Below are 25048 nucleotides of genomic sequence, written 5' to 3'. Positions count from 1 at the left end.
GATAACGAGGTATATTAGCTTTTGTAGCCTGGACTGGGCGGAACTGGAGGATAAATGAAGCACTCCCTACTTGTGACAACTTATGGGTCTCGTTCCAATATGTAAAAAACTTAGTTGTTTCATTTCGTTTACTTTAATGTCCCAGTCTCGTCATCATTATTCAATGTTTTATGTATTCAAAAACTAAAATCGTTGCTTCTTTACGCTAGCTCCCTGTATTAGGTGAAAATTTATGCGACCGCCACAGTTGTAGATTTTTTTGAGAGCGAATTGGAACGAGACAGGAAGTCCTACTTTCGGGAGGGAGAACAAACTAGAGGCGGGAATTACCATTACTGTAAACATCGAATTAAAGTGTATTATAAAAGTTGTTACGAGTGTATTCATATATTTTTATCATTTTTTGACAAGATATCAGTAATAGTAAGTGACGTCCATTATGAATACTGTTGTTTGTTGTGGCACATTTTCAGATAACCGTTCAGACAAGTTGAGTGCATCGAGACTGATAACCTGTTTTTACTGCAGCTCTCCGTGGTTCAGCTACATATACAGAGATTTAGATGACTTTTAGCCTTGTCGCTGACTATTCATCGTTGGCGGTCATGCTCAGGGAGGCAGTTGTATGTTGCTTTATGTGGGGATGAAGGACTTTTATTTAAGTCTGAAAAACAACATGTATTTAGAGTTTATCTCAGCTGGGACGTGGAGTATCAAAGACATGGGCTTTTAACAGGAAGGAAGGATTTTAATGAAGGTTGTTCAGTTTCGATGCTAATGAGTGTGGCCTACCATTTTTAAAGCTGGATTCAAATCACGTGTTTATTTGTTTTTTATTCCTTTCATTTGTATCAAAATCACTGTAACTCGATGTTACTGCATACATGGTTATTTAAGTGTGTAACGTAATTAAGTGGCAATTTTTTCTCTGTATGGGTTTTGGGGAGATTTGTGCCTTGGCATTTACTGGTGTCATGTATTTTTAATAACTCTTGTCCCTTCTTCTTCACCAGGCTGGAGCAGGCCAGGCATGAGTGGCGCACACCTGGATGAATGGCAGAAGAGGTCCTTTGACATTTCATCTGGCAGCTGTACACCTGAACAGACGGCCGATGCCTACCGGGCCCACATCCTCTCCATTCAGTATGCATGGGCAAGCTCCCAGCTCTCTCAGGCCGGCATGGCCAGCCTGCTCAGGACCTACTCGGAGCGCTACGCTGCAGTGCTGGACTCGGATGACCCGCGCACCGGGCTCAACAACTATGCAGAAAGCGCGCTCCATCTGGCCCGCAGTCAGAGGAACTACAGCGACAAATGGGAGTCATCCCTCACTGCAGAGAGCGTGCTGGAGTTGCCCAGCGTTCAGAAAACAATTCAGGCAAAGACAGGAGGTGAGGGCTTTGTGGTGGCACCAGCTGATGTTAACATAACTGTGGGGCAAGAGGGTAAAGGTAGCTCTCTCACTCCTCCCTTTAAAACTGTGCAACCACCGCAGCTTAAATCAGAGGTTAAAATCGCAGCCAGTATCCCTGCTGATGTTTCTGTGGAAAGGCCCAGCAGTCACGAAGGGATTTCAGTCAATCCACCCTCATTCCCCCGACCTCCAGCTCAGCCACAGTCTGTGTTTAGTCGTCCTTCTCCAGCTCTCCCACATGTAAACCCTGGCCCCGCAGGGGTCACACAGCACTATCAGTCCTCCTTCTTTCCCACCTCCAACACATCGAAGCGGAAAAATTTTTACAACACAGACGGAGGTGATGTTGGCAGGGAGCCAAATGGCGGTCAAGTGTCATCAGACCCGCGGGCTGTTACCACCTTCAAAACAGCTCGTGAGCAGTTCGTCGTTGACCAGCAGCGAAAGCACTCCCATCACCCTCAGAGAGGTCAGGCCCCTGGGATGGCAGCAACTGTGAAGAAATCTCTGGGCGCCAACAGGCCTCGAGGTGCATTTTCAAAATTTGTGTCTCCCATTCCACGACAGGAAGAGGAGGGAAATGTGGCGAGCCGTAATTCCAATCAGGATCCTCAAATCCTGGACGAGCGTCTGAAAAACTTTGAGCCAAAGATAATCGAGCTGATCATGAGTGAGATCATGGACCATGGGCCTCCGGTGGGCTGGGACGACATAGCAGGTCTGGAGTTCGCCAAGACTACCATAAAGGAGATTGTGGTTTGGCCCATGCTGCGACCTGACATCTTTACTGGACTCCGTGGCCCGCCCAAAGGCATCCTGCTGTTTGGACCGCCGGGAACTGGAAAAACTCTGATAGGTAAATGTATTGCCTGTCAATCAGGTGCCACTTTCTTTAGCATCAGCGCCTCATCACTCACATCCAAGTGGGTGGGTGAAGGAGAGAAAATGGTGCGAGCTCTGTTTGCCATTGCCCGCTGCCACCAGCCTGCTGTCATTTTCATCGATGAAATCGACTCCCTGCTGTCCCAGCGGACGGACGGTGAGCACGACTCCTCGCGCAGGATAAAAACAGAGTTTCTGGTCCAGCTAGATGGAGCAGCCACTGCAGCAGAGGATCGCATCCTGGTGGTGGGTGCCACCAACCGGCCCCAGGAGATCGACGAGGCAGCGCGACGACGCCTGGCGAAGCGGTTATACATCCCCCTGCCTGAAGCCACTGCCCGACGGCAGATAGTGACAAACCTCATGGCTCAGGAGAAAAACCAGCTGGGAGAAAGCGAGGTGGAGAGGGTGGTGACAGCCACGGAGGGCTTCTCCGGAGCCGATATGACTCAGCTGTGTCGAGAGGCAGCACTGGGGCCCATACGCAGTATCCAGCTCAGTGACATCGCCACCATCACCGCGGCTCAGGTCCGACCCATCATCTACAGTGACTTCCACGAGGCCCTGAAGACTGTACGTCCCAGTGTATCATCAAAGGACTTGGAGCTGTATGAAGAGTGGAATAAAACCTTTGGATGTGGGCGTTAAACTTTTCTTCGTCTCCGTTCAGGTTCTGGGTGTTGAAAGAAATGGAAAATGTAAAGACGTTAAATGCTTTCTTTGTTCTGCACAAACTCGACAAAGTGGGAGGACCCAGTACTAAAAACGAAGAATGACAGTCTCATGAAAAAGCTGAAGACAAGTCTCTTTAATGCAGTCTTTCTGTTTTTTTCCCATATATTGCCAAATACCCCTATGATGGGAAGTTGGCCTTATCTGTGTGATGAAGAGCTGAATTCAGTTTTTTTTTGTTTGCCTATGAAAAACAGGGCTTCCATAAATGACAAGGAAAACAGAATTAGAGAAGAGAAACGGACATTTTTATTGGCTACCAGTTAAATAGTTATTTTAAGCCTCTGTATCAGCTTAGTCCAGTCATATTGGATTGCACAGGTGAACAGGTGCCTCTTTTATGAGTGCAAGTCTAATGTGTTAGTCTCTGTGCTAGTGGTCCGTTGTTTTGAGGTTTTTCAACACTACTTGTAGAGGTCAGGGTGTCGTAACATGAAGAAAAAATGAAGAAAACCTTACCTCGTTCCCACTTTGTACTGAGAGAATTTGCCATCTGCGTTCAGCTTTTTGGTCATTTTCAGGTGTTTGTGCCGGTCAGGCTGATTTTGTTCCAATACCAGTTCTGTTGCTTTGTGATTCGGTGTTAGGTAGTGTGTATTATACATAAACCATTTTCCAGTTGAAGCCCTGATTTCCATTTAAATTCCATCTAGTATTTCACATCAAGGATAAACATTCACAGTCGAATTATGACTTAATCCTTGTCATCTGTTTGGTCTTTTTCAGTTAACTGCATGGTCGAAATTGTTTTTGTCCTTAATAAATGTATATATCACACACACACATCTCCACAAGTTTTTGTCTCAGAGTGTGACAGTAAGCAATAAGTTTATCTCTAGACTGTGGTGACATATCCGATCCCATGTGATCCACAGAGGGCAGTGTGATCACGTTTGTTTGAGCACCACAACCACGGTTTGCCTGAAGTCTCACTGTCCTGAAATGTTCCTGAGGCTGGATGTGTTAATCATATCCGCGGAAGTTGGGCAACACGGAGAGTATCCTGGGTCTTGTGTTTAAAAAGAGAAAAAAAAGAAAAGCTTTGCCTGTCTTCCTGTTAGTGATTAAGACAGCAGTGTTACTGCAATACATCCCTTTTGCAGGGCCTCTATGTTAGTTCTGATCCATGGAGTTTGTGCCCGGTCAAAGTGTTTGCAGCTGTTTTCTCAGTGAAGACGTCCCTCACACAAGCGGTGTGAGGATTTTTAACATTATGTTTTTCAAGTTAAATGCCTCACTGGTCACACATGCACTACCACTGAAGGGGGCCATTATAGATTGTGCACACATGAAACAAAATCTCATGTAAATTTCATCAAGAAATCTTTGAGAATCTGGAAGACCATGAAAACGGGGCTTTCATTTATTTTTCATCTTTTTTTGTCAGGTCCCTGATAAATATTTCACACTTGTGTTGTTGGCCACTGTATAGAAACTTTGTTGAATTAGCCAGCAGTGAAAGTAGTCACACACGCACCCCACCCCCCCAACGGGTGGGCTTCTCCGATCGCGGGGACTCCTCACAGCTGAAACAGGACAGATGCACAGAATTCCTCTGGTGCTGACGGGATCTATAGAGCCCGTTGAGTATGGACTGAAAACTGTGCCATATGGTCTAAGCTTGTAGCTCAATTTGACTGTGGCTGTGAAGCAAGTGGTCACATCTGGGGCAGTGTGGTCACAAACAAACACATCACACAGTACATTTACAGGGAAGAAAATAAGGTCATTTTACTGAATCATTTTGAAAGAGTATTTTTATCCTTAATACGGATTCAAACTGAGGTAGAAATAAGTATAAGCGCTTGGTGTTGCTTTGTTTCCTGTGTTCACGTATATACAGTTGTGGAAGAACTACACAAGCTGTGCTCAAGTAAAAGTTTAAATGTAATAAGTAATAGGAATAAAATTCCAGTATTTGAAATCTTATGTTATTTGTAATATAGAAGTCTTACAGGTAAAATTGTTACTATATTTATTCAGTTCTTTCCAATGTATCCATATTGTGCAGTTTCCATCTGCATTGTTTGTTGCAGGGTCCACTAATTCCATACTGGCTTCAAATTGGCTAATAGGAAAGAGTACATCCTGCTGTTGTATGTCACAAATATTTTATTTAAAGAAAAACATTCTGTGCCACCAACCATGAAATTAGACCGTGTTTGCTGCTTATTAATGAAAAAGGGGGTTTCTTTGCTCTGTTTTACCACAGCGCAGTCTACACAGTGGAAAAATTGTGAAGAAGTCTTCCATAACTGCAGTTCCTCTAATGGCCACTTGAGGCTGGCTCCAAAACCAACAGTCCACAGAGACTGTGTTATAATGTCCAACTTTACAATGTTAAATAACATATTTACAGCCTGGTCAAAAAGCAGTCTGGACTCTATGGGTAGTTTACTACGTAACAGTGAGCTGGGTGAACTTTTTAAAAAATAATTAATTCACCTGGATTGTTTAAGTTTGTGGTCATATTCATTGACAGGTATATTGATGCAAGCAGCCAGAGATGATCTGGGTCTGCTGGACCTTATCCACTGCTTTGAGTTATTAAGGTGAATCCCTTTGATCTGCCTCTGCTGCTGAGGCATTTTAGAGTATTTTAATAGGTTATCTGAATAATACTATGGCGTGCTGTGTGAGACAGACTATCTAAGAAGTTTGTGCTGAGTGAAATTATAGCATTTTAGTAGTCTGTTATTTTGCACTAATAAGCTACATATGAATGTGTCTGTTCACATGTCTATTAATTATGATGATTTCTTTAACCACTTTTTTTGCTTATTCTCCAGCTTGCAGCACTGTTTAAATTGTAACAATTAAATGTAACATTCTCAGTCTGAAAGGTAGATAAATGTGAGAGTAAAAGAACATAATATGTTCTGTTTTGGGGTTTGTTTGTTTTTTCAGCCTTTTGATTAAATATGCCGAGTTCATTTCTGCTACTGAGTATTCTCTTCCTGAAGAACATGCAAACATGCCCTTAATGTCCCCATTGCTCATTTATTGAGACATATCTTTACATGATCAAACTGCATTCCTAAGTAGTGAAATCCATGTGAAGAAATGCCAAGACAGGCAATCAAATGTAATCTGCACTTGTTGAGAAACACCGGTAAAAACAGCGCTCCCATTTGCGAAGTTTGCAGTAAATGTTCTATTATGGTCTTCCACTAATGAACCGCAGCCCAGCAAAAGTGTGAAAAATGGTAATTTCAAACTTCTTGTTGGAACATGTTAAAGCCACCACTCTGGTTTAGTCTGCTTCTTGAAGGAGTATTTCTGTCCAGGGCTGAAAGGGGAAGTGAGATCTGGGATTCTGGCAGGGCCAGAGTTGGTTGGCCAGATTATCCCTCTCATGCAAATGCCCTCCCTCCCCTGTTGGGTCCTAGTCAAGCGTAGGGGGGTTCAGCGCTGGCCACAGCTGCTTCCCGTTTCTGCTAAATCACACAGCAGCCATCTGGACAAGGCTGTCTCAGCGCTCGACGCTGCCGAGCTCCTCTGCCGGCCCGAATGAGCATCTCCAGACAGACCTGGCCCTCAGAGCCCTGGCCCCTGCCTTCTGCTCCGGTGGCTGATCCTCCCTGTCCCAGCTCTCTGCCGCTCAGAGCACCATCCAGACTCTTCAGGTCCTGGACGCACGGCACATGTCGACATGCTTTTATATGAGTATGTGTGTGTGTGAGTATGTACCCTGCAATATTTCAGTCTCATATTGTCCCTTTGGTGATTTATTATCTAATGTAGCAAAATTAAATTTTAATTGAGTTGGTATTCGCCTTTTTTTCCCTGCAGAACAAGTCTGCAGTGTGGGTGTGTTTGTTTACTCTTCACTCCCTCTTAATTTTCTCACCGTCTGCTTTTTTTGTGTTTGTTTGTTTCTTTGCCCAAATGCCAGTCATTCACTGTTTGTTACCCTTTGACAGCTAGAGCTGCCAGCATGAATGACATGTAAACTTAATTATTTCACAGACTTTGAGGAGCGTGTGAAGAGAGCGAAATGTGGGAACAAATCTGAGGGAAACTTTCCGTTAACTCCCGAGTTAATTTTGCCGAGCCCGACCCCAATTTGTAGATTTTCACATTTCCTTTGGCACACGGATATCCAGGAGGTATGCTTTCTCCTTACTTCTACAGCCATCTTTAAAAGCAGGAAAAAAAACAATCTTCCCACACTATTTGCATATATAAAATATCCTTTATTGATATTTTTGCAAGCATTAAGCTCCCTTCAACTGAGGTCAACTTCGTTTTCGTCTCACAGGTCAAACAATTCTTAGCCATCAGGTATAAAACAGAAAAGTCCAGGACAACATTTCCCTCTGATAACACTAAAAATAGCTTCCAGCAGCAGTCATGGATCAGATAACATCATACACATTTAGTACAGCCGAACTGAAAAAGAAAAAAAAATGCAGCTTTGGCTACTCTAAGAGACAAACATCGATCACTGTAATAAATACAAAAAACAGACAGGCATGTAAATGTATAAATAACGTGAAGGTTATTACAAACACGAGCAGGTTAAAACCTTACAGGGGAGCTGTGGGTCTATCTACACTGATTGTTACGTTACTGATTGTATTTATGTTACACTGGGTTTGCCTGCACTGGAAACAGCCGCAGAAGGAATTGACATTTTTTTTCTGTTATTCAATACAGAAAGGTGTCAAAGCAAAAAGGATGTAAATCCTATTACTTTAAATCTTGAAAAAAAAGGAGGAAAAATAAGACCTTTGTATATTTACATACACAGGTGACGTGTATTTAAGAAGTACTGTTCTTCATTTCTGTGAGGAATGAAGAACAGTCTTTATTTACTTTGTTTTCTTAAAAAAAACCCTAAAAAAACAGAATAGTTCGTATCAGAGATGAAAATCAATGTTTTTAATAGTTGTATATTTATTTGTGTGTCAACAAACATGCATACCTTATAAAAAACACAGACATTAACAGTGTATTTTACATGATGTATTTATATTAATTTATTGCATGTGCTTGCCTGTGTGTGTGTGTGTCGATGTGTGTGTGTGTGTTCTATCCTGTGAAAGTGTGTGTGTGTGTTCTCTGGTCGACGTGGCTCAGTAGCGATGCTCTCCTCGTGTTATGTGAGAGGAGAACTCGTAACGATCTTGACTCCGGTGACCGCAGAGGTTGCACTCGAAGGGGTCTCTGAAGCCGTGGCAGCCCATGTGAATGGTGTACATGACGTGGTCCAGGAAGAGGACGCGGCAGTGTTCGCACCTGTACGCCCTCACCTGCTCCCCGTCTGCTGTCACTACTTTGAAGCCCTCGGAGGCCATCTCCATGCCGGCCCGGATGGCGTCGAACTGCCTCTGCTGTTCCTCCTTCACCAGGGGAAGCACGCCGTTCCTAACCCCCTGGGTGATGTGGTTGGTCAGGTAGATGAGGCCGGGGGCTGCTCCGGTCGGGCGATCCTCGTTGTTGCTCTCGGTGTCCGTGGAGTCCTGGCCGCTGTGGCTGGGCGAGCCGTCCTTCTCGCTGGAGGCAGACTTGGAGTTGGAGAGCAGCAACAGGTTCTCGGCCGCACTGTCTTTGGCTGACAAGCCCGTCCCCGCGTGGGCATCTGTCGCCGGCTTGTGGAGGGGGTAGATGGAGCTGAGGCCCACATCGGAAGAGGAGGCCGGGGAGGTCTGGACCAGAGGCCGGAGCGACTCGGCGCCTAGGTAGCTGATGGCACTGTTGATGGCCTGGTCGATGACGTGAGGCTGGATCAGCTCGCCTGCTCCTCCGTCATAAGAGAGGTCCGACAGACGTTTGTCACCTGAAGAGAAAGAGAGACAGAAGGGCAGGGTGAGGTTCGTACTACACTGACACACTTTCACCTGCATCCTATCATCTCACCATCTTGACACTGAGCCTCTGGCTGAATCTTAAAATGAGTCACTTCAGTCTACCTCTTGATCTTCTATTTTTCTCCCTCTTTTTATGTTGTTTGTTTTTTTGTGTGGAGATAAATCGCTTAAATGTAACAGGTCTATGCAGAATCAATGTAAATAATTCAATGTAGTCTTTTCCAGTGACGATTAAGCAAATAAAAGGTGCAGTCTGTGATCAGGCTGCACTGCATAGAACCAGGCTTGCAGAGAAAAATGCAACCCCAATGAACACAAACAGTCACAGTTACACTTTTTTTTCTTTCAGCAAAAAGCAGCGAAATTGTATTGACACAAAAGAAGCAGATTTCAGCCCTTACCCACAAACTTCTGTGGCATAGTGCTCTTACGTTTAGCTACATTATTAGCTAGTCTGTCTAGCACCAAGGCTCTGTCAGATCCCGTCTGGCTCAAGTCTTCCCTCTGCTCATTCTGGTTGCTTTCTTCCTTTACTACTGGAAAGCAAGACAGAGAAGTAGATTTTAGCGTCAAAGTAACTGGAGTTTGTCCTGCTGGCACAAGCCTGATGGTGGTTTTCTCACAGAGCACAGAGCGGACTATTCTGACACACGTGAAGCACTTGGTTTACAAATATAACATTTGCTCATAATGATCTGTTTCCAGGTTTTAGTGTAGAGCTGTACAGAACACTAAGTATGACGTGTCTGAACTTATATAGACAAAGAAACTGACTTAATTAGCTCGGATACCTACACGAGCCTATATTTAAATGGAAATGTATCCTGTCTTGTTTTTTAGCAACAAAGACAGTGACTGTGATAGGCTGCTGTTCTGTGCACAGTTTCCTGCGTCCCGTGCTCAGGATAAAGTAGGTCATTAGATCTGGGTGAAAGTTAAAGCGCACGCCTCGTGAGGCACCAACCTGTGTAGATGGTGTTTTGCAGTCCCATACACTGGAGGTAGTTGTGACACCTCTCTTTGTGCTCTTCTAGAGAGCTGCGCTGCTTATAGCTCCGCCCACAGTAAGCACACTTGTGGGGTTTTCCAACTGCAAAAAAACAAACAAAAAAAAAAATTACATCAGTGAAAACAGAGCAGTGCAATATTTTATTTAAAGTCTGATATTAAAACTTTTAAAAAAAAATAATTAACACTAAAGTGAGTTAAATGGCCATTTGGTTGCTTCTTCTTGAAAGAACACCGGAAGGAATTGATGTTACGAATGCATTTTGATCAGATTAAGTACAAGATAAGGGCTGATTAGGGATCTGGCACAACCAGTAGTAAAAGGGGAAGAAAAGAGCACCACCTACAAAAATACAAATGACAAAAAAAACCCAAAACAATTTCTGGGAGGCCCTGTGCAAGAGCTCACAAGTAGAAGTTTATGTCTTAGGATGCAATAAGCTCTGCTGCTGCAGATAGTGCTGAGCTCATGTCCTCTGTATTTATGGGTAACTCAGGTAACAACTTAGTGTAGAGCAAACACAGTGCAAACTGAAACCTTATGATGGAGAGCTGATGATTTTGCAATATTTTTAAATACAGAGAAAAAAAAGCATAAACCTAAATTGAAAAGTGCTGAAGATTAAATCCAAAATATGAAAAACTCTGGGCAAAGGGAGGATTTTTCTGCCCATACCTGGACAGACAAACAAAACAAACTCAATCCTGGTTTCGTGAATGCTCATAAAAACAGCTGAAACAGCTTTTTATTTTTGCATGGTAAAAATAAGTGGCTAGCGTTTTGTTTGTTTTTTTATGGAAAATAATTAGCCTTTTTTTAACATAAATTTATATTTAAATACATTCCTTTTGTATATTAGGAGTGACATTACTATGATAATAGTATTCTATGTCTTTAATATTATAAGTGCAGTTGTCTCCAGTTTGAAAGCTCTTCAGGCTGAATTTATATGATTAAAATTCAGCTCAATAACCAACATATATCAGATGCTTTAATCTTTCTAACTTATTTTTTTGTAGGTGCTGTTACATTTACGTTGTAAAATGACACAATCGCGATTGTTATCCCTTCATTTTTCTGACAAACTCTTCAGAAGGAGAATTCTGTTTACACCCAAATTACACTAACACGTACTTCTGCAAAGCATTTGAAAAAAAAAAGTGACACCATATCTACACCCTGTCAACTTCCCTTTACATAGTCCCAGCTCACGCTGCATGTGCTGCAGAAGTTGTTGTGCCTTTTGTAAAAATCGTCCAACATAAAAGTGCAGAAGTTTTCAGCGGGGGTGACCTTTGCATGCTCACCCGAGTGTGTGCGTAGATGGCCGGTGAGGGCGTCCCTCCTGCGACAGGCGTAGCTGCACAGGTGACACTTGAAGGGCTTCTCCCCTGAGTGGAGCTTGATGTGACGCAGCAGGTTGCCCTTCTGGGTGAAGGAGGCGCCACACTGGGTGCACTGGAATGGACGTTCTCCTGAGGACGAGAACAGACAGAGCAGACAGACGTTACTGCAAAGATGTAAACACAAGGAAAGAAAGGGCGGGGGGGGAAGACAGAATAACTTGTATGTTTTATTGGCTTCTAATTTTAGGATTTTATGGATCGGATCAGACAGTTTGTTTCATTTTTAAGCTTTTCCTTGAGTGCATTAATCTGACTGTGTTTGTTCCTTCCCTCCACTGACAGCGATAAAAGTCTTCGTCTTTTCTGTGCGGATGGAAAAGCTGCAGGGACGCGGGAGGTCGCCGCACTACAAGCCGGATGATGCGGCGTCTCCGGGGCGGAGAACGATCCAGCAGCCTGTGGGGAGGGTTTCACAGCAGAGTGACACTCCATCTCTCCATGCTCCCCCTGCCCCACCGACTTCTGGCGCTCTGATCGAACAAGAGCCTTTCAGACTCAGCCTGCCAGCTCCGTAATGCACCATTGCCTAGGTCAATTTGATCTGAAAATCTCATTTTTTCCTCTTCTTCGTCTCTAAAATAAGAGCGGCACATCACAATGCAAATTCAGCCTCATTTGAATAAAGCGAAGGAAACACTTTGTGTTGAGAGCCAGTCTTCCTGATCAGCGCTTCTGGAATAAACCAATATCCATCCTCTCCGAGTGTTGTGGCATTCTGTGAGAACGTTTTAATATGGCTTTCTTTTTTTTTCAAAGGCCCCCCCACCCACGTAAAATAAGAGTCACCAGTGAAGCAGCAAAAATATATAAAAAAGGAAATTCATTAAAAATGCATTTCAGGAGCAAAGACTCACCACAGAATATTTTCTATTTAAATAGGAGGCACTTCATTATATCTTTTATTGTACTTTCTTTTGCATTTACATTAGTCTACTGTTCCTTTCTTCCATTTTGAGTTTCATTAGTTTCTAAAGCCTGACAGTTAAGTGCCTTTTTCACAAATGTTCCCCACCACTGGTTTGGCTCCATTACAATAGAATATCAATTTTGAATTCTGAAAAACTTTTAATAGCCAGATAATTGTCACTTTGCAGAGATCCCATTTAATTGCTGCATATATCCTGTTTCTCAACTGAGGGTATGTTTTCTTTGGACCAAGTTTGTCTCCGCTACTTTATCACACAATAACCTGATCAGTTGCTTGTCACGTGGCAATTCAGAGACTGTTAGATAAACAATCACGAATGCTAATGCTAACCTTGAAGTCTATTTCATGCACGATATTAGGCTCTGCACGCACACAGCCAGATGCAAGCATGCTACAAGTGAGTGTGAGGAACACTGCAAAAGAAGTTAATCTCAGAGAGTGTGTATTCAAAGACACAGAGCTACAGTATGTGCATGGTGACATTGCTTGTGTTCCTGAAAAGAATTTATGTTTGGCTAAACAGGCGGAGGAGCCACAGCGCACACCTCTCTACCCCTAAATCCATCTCCTTTATACTAACAGTGAACATGGGTGCAAAGCAAGGGCAAGAAGTGTTGCAGACGGCGTGGCTTACCAGTGTGGCTTCGCTTGTGCACCATCAACACATTGGGGCCAATGCAAACTATCCCACAGATATCGCACTTGAGCTTCCCGTTGGGCAGCCGGATACCGCCGGCCGAGGAGAAGGCCTTGGCTTCGGGGCTCGGCTGTGAGCCGTTCACCTTGGCCCCGGAGGCATCGATCACGCGCAAGTCTTCCGCGCACTCCTCCTCCTCCACACCGTTCATGTCACAGGCCAGCCCATTCTCCTCATCACTGCGAGCCTCAACTTTAATGTTACAGGCTGGAAAAGAGGGCAAGGGGGGGCCACGGTTTAGAATACGAGCATTTTTGTTTCTTGCATGATGTTAAATACTAAAGATGGGCAATTTATCAGTGTGATATTGATACTGTGGCATGAGAAGTTAGAGAGCTGTTTATCCTAACACTGTGTTTTAATATTCCTACTTTCAGAAATCTTTTTTTCATTCAATTCAATTCAATTCAATTTTATTCAATTCAATTTTATTTATATAGCGCCAAATCACAACAGAAGTCGCCTCAAGTTTTTTGTTTGTTGCTTTTTGTATGAAGAACCATGATGCTGAACTCATACTGTGATTTCCAGCTATTAAACTGAACTTTACTGATTTTTTAATTTGTGACAAAATATACCTGGCTTTATTTGAATTTATTTTTATTGTTTTCAGTGGAGCTCTGCACATTCTCTGTTTACTCCTGTTGGAATAACCACCATAAGCTGTAACACAGAAACTGCAACTGCCCTAACTAGGGCACCAACAGCTTTGTAATGGCAACTTCCTTTAGTGCACGTTTTCTTGTGAAGAGGGATGCTGCATCAGCCCTTCAGAAACTTTCCCTCCTATTTCAGACATTTTTTTCTGAATTTACAATTAAAAGGCAAAGCTCTTCGTAAGGGCACACAGGTGGACATCGTGTCTACTCTTTGAGGATGTCAGTGAGGAGATGAAGAAACATGCCGATCATCTCACACCATCACACTTTGGTGAAGCAAATAACAGCAAGATAAACAGGAAACAGAGACACAGGAAGCAGTGCGAAACTAGGGACACGCGCGGTATCTATCATAGCAACCGAGCGAACAACACAGATATACAGCCATGTGGCCTCTTCACACTCGTATTCATTTGCAAAGGTCTTCGTGTCATTTTGTACATTTCTAGCTTTTTAAAGTGCAGAAAGAAAATTATACCCGAGCGATCAGCGCCTGCTCTTATCTTATCTGTAGAAAAGCTTTTAAAAAAAAACAATACACACTGTAGCGTGTATTCGATGTCCAGTGTTCCAAGGAAAATAGAAGTGCCCTGTGTGATTAACTCTCAGCCGCTTCATTTTCCCACCAAAGGACTTAAGAAATATTTAAGAGAACTGACAGATCATGTAAGTCCCGCAGCTACCAACCTGTGGTTTGCATGTCACAGTGACAGCCTGATTTCCCCATGCCTCTACCTCTGTTTGTACAACTGAAGAGGAAGAAGTGGAAATCATGAAATATAGGAATCCATGGAAAAGGGGAAGCTTCACAAAGAGGGCCTGTCTAACTGAAATACCAAGAATTATGGAGAAGTGACAGAAAGGGAAGCATGGGAAAGGAATTGTAAAACAGCCTGTAACTGAAACAGTTTTTTTTTTTTTTTTTCTAAGGCAGGAGTGTTGTTTTCACCGAGAGTCACTGAGGGGGCATAAATCCCCTAATGTACATTTTCCACAGAGGGAAGAGTGAAACATGAGAACTGAGTAGGATCATGAGATGTTGGTGATCATCCCTTTTCTCATAATCTGACAGTCCATACCCACACTTTTGAAAAAAAATGTGTTTTATTTATTTATTTATTTTCACATGGGAAATAATCTCATCTGTTAAACTGCTGCGTTTATTGGACAGACTTGTATTTTGCTGGGGAGATAAGATAAAAGACACACCAACCATGCAAAGAAAGGAAAGAAACAGTTTTGCCGTCTATAAGAAACAAAAGTGTGGTTAGAATGCTAAATTGGCCATCATTTATGTTACATAACCAAGTAGGAATTAGGGGCTACACAGCATTCAAAATGTCCTTACAATGCACCACAGATGAGCATGACATGTGTGTGGGGATTGCTCTGTTATTGTGTTTAGTTTCAGTTACGAGCTCTCTGTTTTTACAGACGTTTACGACTTGTTTTAACGACTATTTACGGACATTAAAGAAAAACTATAAAATCTGTTTCACCCTCAATTTGATCAGTGACTTAAATTAGCTTCAGTCAAATATGTCAACCATTTATCTGTTACTTGTTGCTATCTTTCTGAGTTTCACGAATCAGCTGTTTCACATTATATCGGTTAAAATAACAATTGTCCTTGTTTAAGTAGCTTAACATTGCTGTTATCCACTAGCTATTAGCTAGGTGTTTAGCCATTAGCCTGCTCAAACTTGCTCTATTAGAACCACTTATTTGTGGGTTTTTATCAAAATTATATTGGACATTTCTCTATTGTTTTTATCCATCAAACTGTTAACCATTATATTTAGCATTAGCTTTAAGATCTCCTTCTGGTTACTTTTAACTATAATCATTTGTCCCTTAAATTTAGCTAGCACTTTTGATCATTTATCTGTTACTTTTGGATAACACTACATAGTTCTATAATTTATCTATTACATTTAGGTTACTAATTGAACAATTAACCACTACCACATATTTGGGTTTATCTGTTGGTTCTGACATTCCTAATAATGATTCTGTTACTTTTTAAGCTAACCTTTCTGTGACAGCTAACTGTGTAGCACTTCCAATTCATGTACACTCTCAGCAAGTCATGTTTAGGTTATTCAATGTGATACAATTAATTAAATTAAAAAATTCAGTAAGATAAAATAAAAATAATCTACTTCTGCTACTGGAAAAATGTGTCTACATTCATGAATGCAAATGCAGAAATCCAGCAGTTCCCCTGGTAAAGTTACCTCGTCACTGATTTATGGAATGTTGTTGCTAACTGTCTTTACAGATACAAACAGAAATCACAAGATGTGTAGCCAGAGTCATCTTTTTTTGAAGATTTTACGTTACATTTATTGCAAAGTGTACGTCTATGAGGTTCTCACTTTAACCACTGAGGTTTTTTTCCTCATTGAAACAAAACATTTACATGACTATGTGTTAGTGTAGCTTTGCTGTAGGGATTTTTTTGAGTACAAGTTATGAATTTGCATTTGCATATCACAGAACTCGAAAGCAAAACTCCATAAGTAGCTATACCACTTCAATCCTGCTAATTTAATTTATGGTTTTAGCCGCAAAACCTTCAACTGCCACAGCGTAATGGATAATTAAATCTTAATCTTAATCTTTAAATGTCGATGGACTTTGTAAAATGTACATAAATTACGTGCACATTAGCTTTTGAAAGAATTCTCTAACCCCCCAAAAATACAGAACTGATCCAAGAATAACGCCTTTTAACAGTGAGGCAGGTGTACAATTTCAGGAAATGGTTGAAACAAAGCGGGTGGAAAAAAATGTGTTTATCTATTATCATCTAATACACCAGTGAAGCTTTGAGATTATCAACCAGCTGGAGCAGAAGGGAACCATGAACGCTGGGCTGACACCCACTTCTCATGGATATGGGGAAGTTGTGACTAAATTGGGAATAGGAAGAAAGCTTTTGCTTTACATCGTGTTTGTCATGAACATCACACATCCTGATTTACTCATTTTGGGAAGCAAGTGTCAGATCACAGTAGACAAACAAAACAGGTCTCAATAAAGTGGTTATAACCTGATACAGATCTAATCCTCACACTACAGACAAAGAAACAGCACGTCCTGGAGCAGTGACTGGAAAAATAATTAACAAGTAAAATGCTAGAGCTTTAGAAAGGCATAAAAAGAAGAAATAAACTAGCTGCATTGACAAGGATGCATAGCGGGTAGGAAGCATCACAGCACTGTGCTCTGCAGCGTGGAAACACAAGGAGCCACTGGAGGTTCCTGTTACTGAGTTGTGCTGCTCTCACTGCCTGAAAATAACCCTGTGTGCAAAGTAGTGGAACCACAAGTGTTAAACCACGCCAGCAACACACTGAACACAACTTGCAGGAACACCAAAAACAGCCTGCTTTTTGCCCTCACACAGTTTTTTTTTTTCGTTTTTTTTTTTTTTTTTTTTAAACTCGCCTCCATGCTTTCGGGAACTAGACTGCTCAGTCTCCTTCTCAGTCTCATGTCTCTGACATAGCCGAGGACCTATCTGAATCACTGAAAATGAAAGCGAAATCATTTCACTGGGATGTTGTGAAGGTCATCTTACAGTCTTGTGACTTTAACCGAGCCTCTGTCTCTGGGCTTATGTTCGGTGTAAGAGACACAAGGCGGTAAAAACGTTTCTTTCACGAAATGGTTAAATACGCGTCACATATTAACCTCCCTCATGCGTGTAGTCATACATGTGTAGCTTCTACCACAGCGAATGTGCGCCAACAATGACGTTCCCAGGCTATAAAGACTCACTTGCAACAGGAAATAACCTGGGTTTCGAGGTTTTAAGCTTTCGATACTTTGAGGTCCCATGTCCCACATATAGTCCCCCCTCTTTTTTCACTAAAGAGAACTGAGCAGCACATGATCCTGGGCGATAATTATAACTCATTTGGGCTCTTATCACTGAGGCAGTGATGCATAGATGTACCAGATACTTGCACTTCCCTTCTTTCTTTCTGTCCCTTATATATAGACACACACTCGTGTGAAGGGATTGAAAAGAAACTCGCACGCAGAACATAAAGTCATACACCCAGCTGCACCTTCTTTCCCTTCTTTACAGGCTGCCAATGAAAGTCAAACATTTAGATAATCCTCTCGCCGACTATTTCCCATTTTTTTCGGTTGACTAAGACGTGCATGTGTGATGTAAAACGTGCTTCCACACACATCCTCCGTTACTCGGCTGAACACGTGTTGATTGTTTAGACTCACAGATTCCTGCCTGTGTCGGGTTCAGCACCTGACAGCTCAAAAGTAGGAAAGAGAGAGCCTTTGTGAGTAAGCAGGTGTGCGACCTATGTGGTGTGGTGATGCGCTCTCCGAGCTTGGCCCCGTTCCTGAACTCTTTATCTCCAGGAGTGTTGAAACTGCCTGATGGCAAGTTCTTCTTAGGAAACTCTTACACATCCTATTTCAGTTTCCTCTCACATCTTATTTTTGACTGTGTGCTGCTAATCTTTGCCGTTATCTGGATGTAAGTGGAAAAACACTGATAAGATGGTCAGTTTTGAGCCATTCCATTTTTTTCTTTTTTTCTTTTCTTTGCATTCTATCTCCTACATGTGATATTTAAAGATTTCAAGTGATTCATTCAATAGATGAAAGTAGCTAATTTTTTTGACATTAAAAAGGCACAATACACACAAAACAACTATACTGTTTGTCCTATGAAAGGTGAATGCTATGTCTGGTTATCTTGCTGTCATATAAAACCGATCAGCCTTTAATGACCAGTAAACATTTCCTGTTTCACAAACCGCCCATGTTAGGAGACTTGAGATAAACATATGTCACTGATGTGAGTCCCCCTTGCATTCTCCATCCTGATTTTCACCATGAGATTCCCTGGCTTGCTGTTTGCAAACTCAAATCAAGGCCACATTAGCTATTCCTTAAGATTCAGCTTATTAATGACGTGCCATGGATCAAAGGGATTTTTTTTTTTTACCTTTCCTGCCAATGACCTAAATGTGTCTCTTTGCAGCTTTAAATTAATTTTTCCAAGGGATTTGGAACAGCAAATATCTCCCACTGGATGTTCATTTGATTAATTTTATGCTTTTTTTTAACATATATGTCACACTTTTGATCCTCACATTACTTTCACTTAAGCGCTCTACTCTGATTTGGATGCTTTGGGAATGATACGTCTGACTACTGCTGGGAAGGCCACTGCAGTCGTTTAGGCTGGTTTTTGATTGCCGCTTCATGGGATATATTCAATACATCAACGTAATTTTGCTATCACACACTGATTTTTTTACTTTCATTTTAATTCACAGAAGCAGCGGTGACGGTCAGGCTGCGCTTGAGTTACCTTTGTCCCCTCGGTTGTTCTGCTGCTGGGTGGAGCCGGCTGACAGGTCTTCAGGGACAGCCATGGGCTCTTCTGCCTCCTCGGACGCTTCATTGGCAGGGGGACTGTCCCTGTCTGGGGGGAGAGACACACACCAGCAAACACCCATCACTCACCACGGCACCCCTGCGACATGACTCATTCAGGGGTAGCAAAATTACCTCTCCATCCTGTAAGAGCCTGTTTGTGGGCCTATTGTATCTACTTTGTGCATTCTACGGCTCAATCATGCAGTAGGCGAGCTTTTACCTGGCATCTGGGCTATTTCCTGGGCCTCCTCTGTCTCCATGCGGTGCAAGTACTCTAATGGGAGAAAGATAGAGATGTAGGTGCGTGTAAGTTTAATCAAGTGCAGGCGCAGGAAACAACGTTATAAAAAGCTAGAGTGGAGTAAAAGGGTGTACTTCTCGGTGTGACTCCATAACCTCGCTGAGATCGCTCTTGTCACAGCCGCAGATACACCACTCTCCCTCACATTACATTACAAAGAATTACAGACATTTTCATTACAAGTCTGACAGAAAGACGGAGCACGGAGAGCAGCTCGGGCCCCGACTGATGGGGGCCCTGCCGGTAGCGCAGGGTTGCCGGGAATAGGCTTTCAGACCACATTTGTTATTTATTGTTAATTTCCTGCCACATAATCATCCCAAAATGCAAACTGACTGCCGCAAAATTAAGCAGAAAATTAACTGGCCCCAGGTCACCGGGGATGCGGGTGTTTGCCGTGCCCAGCTGATCGGCGTTCGTGTTCTCTCTAATTTACTGAGCATGCATCGCTGAGCCCGCGGCCTGAGTGCAGACACACGCAAGCCACAATCAGAAACAAAGAGAGGGAGGGAAAAGAGAGAGAAGAAGGAGATGAGAGAAAGGCTGCGAGATGTGCATGGAGAGAAGTAGATGGCTGTGAAAGGGCAAAAAGTCAGAGGAAGGTGCAGAAAAAGAAAAGAGACAGAAAAGCAGGCAGAAGGACAGAGAACTTCTCTTTATTTATTTATTTTTACACTCCCCCCCCCCCTTTTTTTTTTTTTTTAGCAAGAAGAGGCAATCGAGTCCAGAAGCGCTCCTCCGGCCAGGGCTGCATATCTGAGGAGTCACCAATGCTCGTGGCCCCATTAATAATGGATGGCCCTCAAGCCTGCAGCAGATGGGCCCGACAGCCTCAGCCCCAGCTCCGCCACTTCAAGAAGCCCTCGGTGGGGCCGCTGCCCAGTCCAAGCAGCCACACAGGGAGAAGTGAAGCTCCCGAAAATAGCGAAACAAACCCAGGGGAGAAGGGGAACCTAGCCCTTCCTGTTTTACTGACAGATGGCTCCACACATTTGGAACAAATAGTGGGAAGCAACGGGGCCGCTCTGTCGCAACGCACAAGATTCTGCGGAGTCAAGTCAGGAGCTCAAAGGCCTGCAAGACGCCCAGGATGCAAGTGCGAGAGGAGGGAGAAAGGGTGGCGAGGGGGGGCAGGGCATAGGTCACTGGTGCAGATGATTTGTTCAGCATAACACGGGGGTGTTGCGTGTTACTGCGCCGAGCGACGACTCGGCAGCGCCGTTCCTCAGCATCTGGAGTTTGCAGGTCGGGGGCAGAGGGAGGTGTATTCTCATGTGCCCTTTTTTTCTGGGCAGATGGTGAGAGGGGAAACACGGATGTGTTGGCGGGGGGGCTTTGACAGAAGTTTACAAAAAAGAGAGAGAGTTCCTACATTCAGCCACAACCCACTTGCGTAGGCATGTGGAAAGTAAAGTGCATGTAGAATATTCAGGAAATAATTTTTTTTCGTTCAGAGCTCTCAGTAGTATTACACTCATGGCGCTTTTTTCCTTCTGTTTACCGACAGCTCTGTTTTTACTTTAAGTGCTTCTACTTTAACATACTTCTGGCATTTGGTGATCGTCAAGTTAAGACTCAGACTGAAAGTAGAACTTTTTGATAAAAGCCGGAGCACGACTAAAACATTTCCATCTAACTATCCAGACTTATTAATGGTTCTCCTTCTCAAATCAGAGTGAAAATATTGTGTGTGTGTGTGTGTGTGTGTGTGTGTGTGTGTGTGCGTTGGCGTACGAGTGTCAAAGTGTATGAGTGTACGAACTGGGGGCAGGTGGAATCTTTCAGGCGGTGAAATAGGAGTCACAGAAAAGACTTCTAACACAGAACGCAAAGGGGGGACTGGAACAGTTTTGGTCGGAGTACGTCAACTGAGGAGAGGCAGGAAGAGGCTTGTGGGTTGACAGAATTTTCGGTCCTCCTCCTGTGTGTTTGTACGTGCGTGTGCGTGTGTGTGTGTGTGTGTGTGTGTGTGTGTGTGTTTGGTGGATGGTTGTGGCGGTGTGTCGCTGGGGGTGGGGGTAGTGAGGTGCAAAGCTACACCAGGGAGCAGGGTGGAGATGAGAAACACACGAAACCGTTAACAGATACTGAGGACCACACCAGCCAAGTCTGGATACCCTGGAGAAAGCTGACACAGTGGCGTGTGTGTGTTTAGATTAATGCACAGTTAAAACAAACTGAAAATATGAAGGTTTTTTTTAAAAGAGACACTTCTTGAGAGTTTCACTTCGAACTTTCTACTGATTAAACGTCAAAAATATGACTGAAGGCCCAGTATTTTTTAAACAAGTTTATACTTATATTTTTTGGCTGCAATTAAATATTTTAAATAAATTAAACTATATCTGCAGATAAACAGCAGTGCTGTGACACGGCTATGTGAATGCAGCTTCATCACACTTCACCTCACATCAGGAGCCTCACTTTGAGTGATTTCTACTCATACGCTCCACTCAGACTTTCCACTTTTAACTGAACAGTCTCAGTGACAATTATCGAAAAACATCTCAAATAATAACGATCCGTCCTGTGAGTTTTGCAATAAGTAACACCGCCGTGGGCGCCTTCTTATCAATCACGAGGAAAAGAGATGATCCCACACTGCCAAGCAACGTGGTGCGCGGACACCTCTGTTCATGTGTGCATGCAGAGATGCTCATCAGTAATTCATGAAATGTATGGGTGGAAGTGGGCAGACAGTGTTAGCAGATGTGTTCTGGGAGTCTATCATTGGAGGAGGGTGGTGGTGGTGGTGGCGGTGATGGGAGAGCAAAGGTGCGCTGAAGAAGAAGTTTCCTTCATTTGCATCTGACACACTTCACTACTCTGCTATTCAGACAGTACAATCATTTTAATAACTGTCTGTCTTCCTCTAACCCCCTCCACCCCCTCCCCCTTTCACACCCCCCTCCTACTTCTGTTTCTACTGACAAGAAAGATGATGTATCTGCAGACAGATTTGCAGCACTTTCAGCACTTCTCTTTCCAACTGAGCAATGAAAAAAAGCCCTATGTGCGCAGGTACTGAGCTCCGTTTACAAGTTCAGAAATCAAAATGACTTTTCTGCTATTTTATTTGACTTTTCGTTTAGTTTATTTATTACATTTATTGTTAAAGTAGATAACTGCTTTACATTTGCGGAGAAATATATTTTTTCTGCTTGACAGTAAACTTGAAATGTGTTAATAAAAAAAATAGGACACATTAGAGAAAGATGCTTTCCAAGTTTTAAAAAAATTAAGTAATGCCAATTTATTTTACGTCCCACAAACGCCACTTTTAAACACGCAGTTAATTATAGTTAATAAATAATAATTTAGAGAAGGGTTAAATATATATATTTGAGGAAACTCAGCTTTCTTGGACTTCTGTTTTTTATCGCGTTTAAAAAGAAGAAAAAAACCCGATCATTTCCCCCATCACTTCGGCGGTGAATCTTTCAGTTTTCAGCCTGGGCGTTGATGAGCAACTTTTTCATCTTTGAGCGTCAGCAGCGTGAAAAGTTTCATCAGTCCTGCCTGTTTTCTTCCCTTCACACAGACGCCTTACCGGCTAACCGAGACTGCGGTTCGATTCTGAACAGGCCGACACAAAGATTAACGGAACGAGAAATGCTCAAAGCGACTGATTTATGTGTAAACTCGAGCCGCTTGGGAGAGCGCGTTTAGTCGGTGCGTACTGATTTCCTGTTTAAGCAAAAACATGTTCGCATTAGTTTAGGCCCCGGTCAATTTTGCGCTTTCAACAAATTAAAGAAAATTATTTCCTGAAAAAAAAAGTTCCTTTTAAATATCTTAATAAACTTGAGGCACTTTTAAAACAGGGCCCTAAAGTTTACAGAGTGCGCACATCTGTTGCAACAGGTGCCGTAGCCGAAGAGGGAAAAACAGTTAAACGAGTTAAAATGATAACGAGCCCCGAGCCGATCTGTATGAATTCTTAAAGAAAATGTGATTCGGGTTTATATAGAAGTCGAATTAATTGGAAAATAATTTATCCATATTTCCCGAAAGAGAGAGAGAAAAAAAGACGCAAGGAAAATGGGGAAGATTTCCCTCTACTTCCCTTAAATTACTGCTCGTAGCTTACAGACACAGACAACACTTTAAAAACAATATATTTCCCTCGATATATTACTGAAATACAGTCTTGTTATTTAATACGTTATAAACTCTGTGGCAGAAGAAAACTACGCGCATCAAACGGGATCTTGATGCTGAGGCGCACCTGCACCGAAACTATAAGGAGAGTCTTTTCCAGTCAGGCGCAAATGTCTCCTAAACCATTTCACTGCCATCGAAATCACTTTAGAGGTCTTGACCTAGCCTTTGAGGTGAGAGCCGAGCTGAAATGTGCGGTTGAAGTCACTTTACCTGCTATTCCTTGAGTTTGCAGTATGAAGTTCTTCCAACTCTCCCCGGCTCCATGTGCAGAAGGTCGCAGCGCCGCGGCGGCCCCATGGAGCTGCGCCCTGAGTCCCTCCCCTCTCCACTGCACTTCCTCGTTCCAGCCCAACATGACTATGTCTCTCAGCTCGGCTGAGGCATTTTGCTTGCTTTTATCCACAGTCTGCAGTGGGGAGTCGAGCCACCGAACCCCTGGCACTTGCTTTGTGCCGTGCCAATAAAAGCTGACACCCAGTAGACCATTACTGGCAGCCATGCATGAGATGGGATGAGGCGAGCGAGGAGAGTGGACCATTCATTGTTTATTTATTTCATTCACACCGAAGAAGCTGATTGGGGTTGGGGGAGGTGGGGGGTAGTGTGGGCTGGAGGGTGGGGGGTTACTCCTCACTTGCATATTGGACAGCTCCCCTTCTGTCACCTGTTCTGGCACTCTGAAGCAGTCCATGAAATTAACACAAGTGTTTCCCATATAATGAGCTTTTCTTCTTCTTCTATTTAATGTTTCATCCAGTTTGCTTCCCCCATCCCCCCACCCCCACCTCTCTGTGCTACCTCTAGCGTCATAGCATCCTGTCCTGTACCTTAACACAGCACGAATGCAGCGTACACAATCAGGATTACGTCTGAGCCTGAGCAAACAGTTGCATCTCTTAACATTAGCCTCCTTTATTACTTCCTGTTTTAAAATGCGTGTACAGTAAGTGCATCCTCTCTCAGTCCTGCAGCAGATCATCATTCAGATATGCATTAATTTACTGAAATGTGGTTTTCCCTCTGGTTTCATGAGCAGGAATCTACAAACCAACACTGGGCCACCGGCTCCAAGTGTATCATATGTGTTAGTTTCAGATGCTGCCACTGCTACCAGCATTCACATTAAAGTCAATCATCTAAGTTCCAACGCGGTGACAGCTCACATGCTCTCAGTTGAGCTATCACATCTGCTTACAGTACAACGATAACACACGCAACTGCTGCCCGGTGACAGCCGCAAACACTATTATACAACACTGTACTTCTAAGATGTTTTCTGGCCTACAGTTTGTTTTATAATGCTAACCTGTGTGGCAGCTTCTAAACCAGTGCTATAGGTGATTCTTGAGCGGACTGCTCACATATGGAGTCTGAATTTGTTCAAACAAATATACATTTTGGACTGAAAATGAAGAAAATTCCAAATAAAACAGGAATTGCACACCACCGTCGACTTTAAAACTCACTTTGAGATACGTCCCGTTCAGTTCAGTTTGAACCCCTGCTTGATCAGCTGTGTTTACATGTATAAATGAACCTAGCTCATTAAGTTGGAAGAGTTTATACTTCATTTTACAGAATACGTGGTAGTTTATACCCAATTATTTTCACCATCTCCT

At 43.0% G+C, this 25048-nt stretch overlaps 2 protein-coding genes and 1 long non-coding RNA gene across 8 annotated transcripts; 2 read left to right on the top strand and 1 right to left on the bottom strand.

Annotated features, from left to right (window-relative positions):
- Nucleotides 1-226: 226 nt before the first annotated feature.
- Nucleotides 227-3809, top strand: fignl1 (fidgetin-like 1). Of its 2 annotated transcripts, none has more exons than XM_005473802.4 (2): nt 227-423; nt 1014-3809. In XM_005473802.4, the coding sequence occupies exon 2, from the start codon at nt 1031-1033 to the stop codon at nt 2942-2944; it is 1914 nt and encodes a 637-aa protein (XP_005473859.1). In that variant the 5' UTR covers nt 227-423; nt 1014-1030; the 3' UTR covers nt 2945-3809. The 2 variants fall into 2 exon arrangements, with proteins under 2 accessions (XP_005473859.1, XP_005473860.1); XM_005473803.4 differs by lacking the exon at nt 227-423 and adding an exon at nt 507-757.
- A 3398-nt stretch (nt 3810-7207) lies between these two features.
- On the bottom strand, nt 7208-23961 carry ikzf1 (IKAROS family zinc finger 1 (Ikaros)). Of its 5 annotated transcripts, none has more exons than XM_005473805.3 (8): nt 23640-23961; nt 19185-19238; nt 18897-19010; nt 12819-13088; nt 11158-11325; nt 9806-9931; nt 9243-9377; nt 7208-8810 (listed from the first exon to the last, which is right to left on the bottom strand). In XM_005473805.3, exons 1-8 carry the CDS (start codon nt 23926-23928, stop codon nt 8107-8109), a joined length of 1860 nt encoding a protein of 619 aa, XP_005473862.2. In that variant the 5' UTR covers nt 23929-23961; the 3' UTR covers nt 7208-8106. The 5 variants fall into 5 exon arrangements, with proteins under 5 accessions (XP_005473862.2, XP_003441120.3, XP_005473863.2 ...); XM_003441072.4 differs by having other exon boundaries at nt 9243-9374; XM_005473806.3 differs by lacking the exon at nt 9243-9377.
- On the top strand, nt 8718-11953 carry LOC109204853 (uncharacterized). The gene is made up of 2 exons (XR_002064381.2): nt 8718-8844; nt 11539-11953. It is a non-coding gene; the product is annotated as an uncharacterized LOC109204853 (long non-coding RNA).
- Nucleotides 23962-25048: the final 1087 nt, after the last annotated feature.

The sequence above is a fragment of the Oreochromis niloticus genome, linkage group LG13, assembly GCF_001858045.2.
Source record: "Oreochromis niloticus isolate F11D_XX linkage group LG13, O_niloticus_UMD_NMBU, whole genome shotgun sequence".
NCBI lineage: Eukaryota > Metazoa > Chordata > Actinopteri > Cichliformes > Cichlidae > Oreochromis > Oreochromis niloticus.
The sequence above is the reverse complement of the archived record's forward strand: the minus strand, read 5'-3'. Positions and strand labels throughout refer to the sequence as shown.